Source organism: Condylura cristata, unplaced genomic scaffold (assembly GCF_000260355.1).
Source record: "Condylura cristata isolate star-nosed mole 26May11 unplaced genomic scaffold, ConCri1.0 scaffold00041, whole genome shotgun sequence".
Taxonomy (NCBI): domain Eukaryota; kingdom Metazoa; phylum Chordata; class Mammalia; order Eulipotyphla; family Talpidae; genus Condylura; species Condylura cristata.
The window spans coordinates 291460-294546 of NW_004567142.1; the positions used below are offsets into that span (position 1 = coordinate 291460).

The window sequence follows — 3087 nt, forward strand, 5'->3', positions numbered from 1 at the left end:
GGGGGGGGAACCTTCCTGGGAGGGGCTGGGTGGAGCAGGCAGCTAAACCAGCCAGACCTGAAAGGGACAGTCTTGGGGGGAGGGGGGCAGGGGTTGGTGGCAGAGGCTGCCAGCAGAGGGCAGGCGGGGAGCAATTGTTCATCTTTCTTAGGGTGCCTGTCATGTTCTCCTGATAGGTCATGTGGACTTGCTGGCAGGAGATCCCCCAACTACCCTCTTGGGGGTCACTTTCCCAGAGTCCTGCTCAGCGACCCCTGGGAATTCTGAAGGGCTAGGGCTGGGTCCCTCCAGTGGGGCTCCCCGCATCTCCCTATCCCTCCTCAGACCAGGGCTCCTGTGTGTCCTCAGGTTCCCCCACTGCCCCCACCCCAACTCCTTTCTCTGAACCCTCCCCACCCTCCCCCACGTAGAGGAGACCGGACACATGGCAACCTCTGGATTATTTTATTCACATGGCAAGATACGGGCGCCAGTGAGATAGCGTGAGGCCTCCGCAGCCTGCCCCGGTCAGTAGTCCACCTCCTGGCCACCCCCCGCCCCCGGGTTAGTGCTAGTTATCTCACACACAAAACAAGGGGGAGGCAGGACACGAAGACAGTGGGGAGTCTCCTTGTGACTTCAGATGACAGCGGCCTGGGCCCCCTCCATCCTCGTGGGGCCGGGAGCCCCTGACTCTGAAAACCCCACGCTGGGCAGCCGAACCCGGAATCCACCTTCTTCTTTGTCCCCACTCCTGCTCCTGGACTTGGGACTCAAGGACACCCGGGGGAAGCGGAACTTGGGTGACTTCTCCCCTGCAGGGGACTTGGAGGCCGCCTCGCCCTCCTGCCCCCGGGAGGCCTTGGACGGGGACGCCAGGCCCACGCGGGGCAAGCGGACCCGGCCTCGGCCGCGGCGGCCAGCGCTCCCTTCTCCGCCGGCCTCTTCCTCCTCCTCCTCGGGGCTGGGAGAGCCGTCCCTGGTGGCCGCCTCGCCCTGGCCGAAGCCCACGCGCGGCAGCCTGAGTCTCGGGCTCTTGGCTTTCTCTCCCTCCTCGCCCCCCTCCTTGGCCCGCACCAGGCCAAACCGCGGCAGCCGCACCTTCAGCTTGTGCCCGGCGTCCCCCTCGCCCTCTGTGACCTGGTACTCGGCGTGGCTGCCCACTGCGGGCGGTGAGAGCTCCACGTCCGGCAGCGAGAGGTGGAAGGCGCGCTCGGCCCCTGGCGCGTCTCCCGCAGCCCCCGCGCTGGCCTCCAGGGGGCGCACCTTCAGCCCCGGCCCGCCATCCCCGGCGGCTGCCTCCCCTGCCCTCGCCTCTCCTCCCAGCCGCGCGTCCAGCTCAAGCTGCGGCACCGTCACAGCGGGCATCTTGAAGATGCCCTCGCCCACCAACAGCTCACCGCCTGCTCCCTGCTTCCCGGGTGCAGGCGCGGTCACTTGAGACACCTGGACCTTGTAGCCTGAGGTGGCCTCTGCTAAGGGGGCTGCACTCTCAGCTCGCTGCCCGGAGGTGGCACCCGCGACCACCTCCCCAAAGCCAGTCAGCTCTACCTGGGGCAGGGAGATGCCCAGTGGAGGCACCTTCGGCGCCCCCTGCTGGCCATCAGTGCCCGGCACCGTACTTGTGGATGCTTGCAAGCCGGATAAGGGCACCCCGCTGGCGGCCACCCCTCCAGCTCGCCCCCCTACTTCCTGGTCCCCCAGCGTGATCAGCTCCACCTCTGGGATCTTAAGCTGCCCAGCTGTGGACTCTGGCTTCTCCCCGGGGCTGATCCGTCCACCCTGAATTTCTGATTCCTTCCCTCGAGCTAGCCCAAAGGAGGGCATTTTCAGCTTGGGCATCTTCATCCTCCCGTCCCAGCCCCAGCCTTTGCCCTCCAACTCAGACACCCCTGTCGCAAGATCCCCTGCTTCCGTGTCCCGGCCTCTGACGCCAAACTTCGGCAGGGTGAACCTGGGCCCCTTGAGCTTGGCATCGGCCCCTGCCACTTCCACCTTGCCCGAGGGCAGATGGGCATCCAGGCTGAGATGCGGGACGGACAGGTCAAGAGCAGGTAACAGCCCGGCCTCCCCTGCCCCTTTGGCCTCGGCCTCGGTCCCCACCCGAGCCTTGGGGCGCGAGATGGCAAACTTGGAAACCTTCAGCTTGGAGGCCCGGCCAGCCCCCTCCGTCTCTGTTTTGGCCACCTTTGGCCCTGAGAGTCCAAACTTGGGCAGGGAAAACTTGGAGGAGGGCTTGACTTTCATCTCCGTCACCTCTAGCCGCCCCTCACCAGCCTCCACTGTGGGCAGCTGTGGGGTGACAATCTCAACAGAGGGCATCCGGAAGGCCCCTTCCCCGATCCCCGCTGCCACCTGGGGCCCCTCTGCCCGCTCCACCTTGCCCACTTCAGCTGCTTGGACCTGCCCCTCCAGGCTGAGGGCTCCCGGCAGATCCAGCTCCACAGAGGGCAGCGTGAGAGAAGGGGCGCCCCCGCGAGCCTCGATGCCCACCTCTGGCTGCAGACAGGGCAGCGTCACCAGCTTCCCCAAGACCTCAGCACCTGCCTCACCTGGCTTGCCTCGCGACGGGGACCCTGCCCTCCCTAGCTTGGGCATGGTCATCTTGGGCATTTTGAAGCCAAATTCCTTCCCCTCTGCCTGTTCCGCCCTGGCAGCTTTTAGCTGCACCTCTGGAGCCGTGGGCAGCCTCATCTCGGATACCTTCGGAAGGTGAACCTCTGGGACACTGGGAACCTCCATTTCCGGCAGCCGCATCTCTGAAGCTTTCGGCAGCTGCACTTCCGGGAGGTGCACATCGGGGACGGCCATCTCAGGCACCTTTGGGAGCTTTATCTCCGGGAGCCTCATCTCAGGGAGTTTCACGTCGGGGACTTTCATCTCCGAAACTTTCGGCAGCTGCACCCCAGGGAGGTGCACGTCCGGGACGGCCATCTCGGGCATCTTCGGGAGCTTCATCTCTGACACTTTCGGCAGCTGCACTTCCGGGAGGTGCAGGTCTGGCATAGCCATCTCCGGGAGTTTGGGGAGCTTCATGTCTGGAACTTTGGGGAGCTGCACCCCTGGGAGGTGCATGTCTGGCACAGCCATCTCCGGCAATTTTGGGAG

At 65.4% G+C, this 3087-nt stretch overlaps 1 protein-coding gene across 2 annotated transcripts in view; it reads right to left on the reverse strand.

Annotated features, from left to right (window-relative positions):
* Positions 1 to 429: 429 nt before the first annotated feature.
* PRX (periaxin) overlaps positions 430 to 3087 on the reverse strand; it is a 12810-nt gene continuing 10152 nt past the window's right edge. For both annotated transcript variants that reach the window (XM_012733757.1, XM_004694127.2), the window contains one exon: positions 430 to 3069. In XM_012733757.1, coding sequence (XP_012589211.1) covers positions 619 to 3069 — 2451 coding nt within the window. In that variant the 3' untranslated portion in view covers positions 430 to 618. The remainder of the gene's footprint in view (positions 3070 to 3087) is intronic.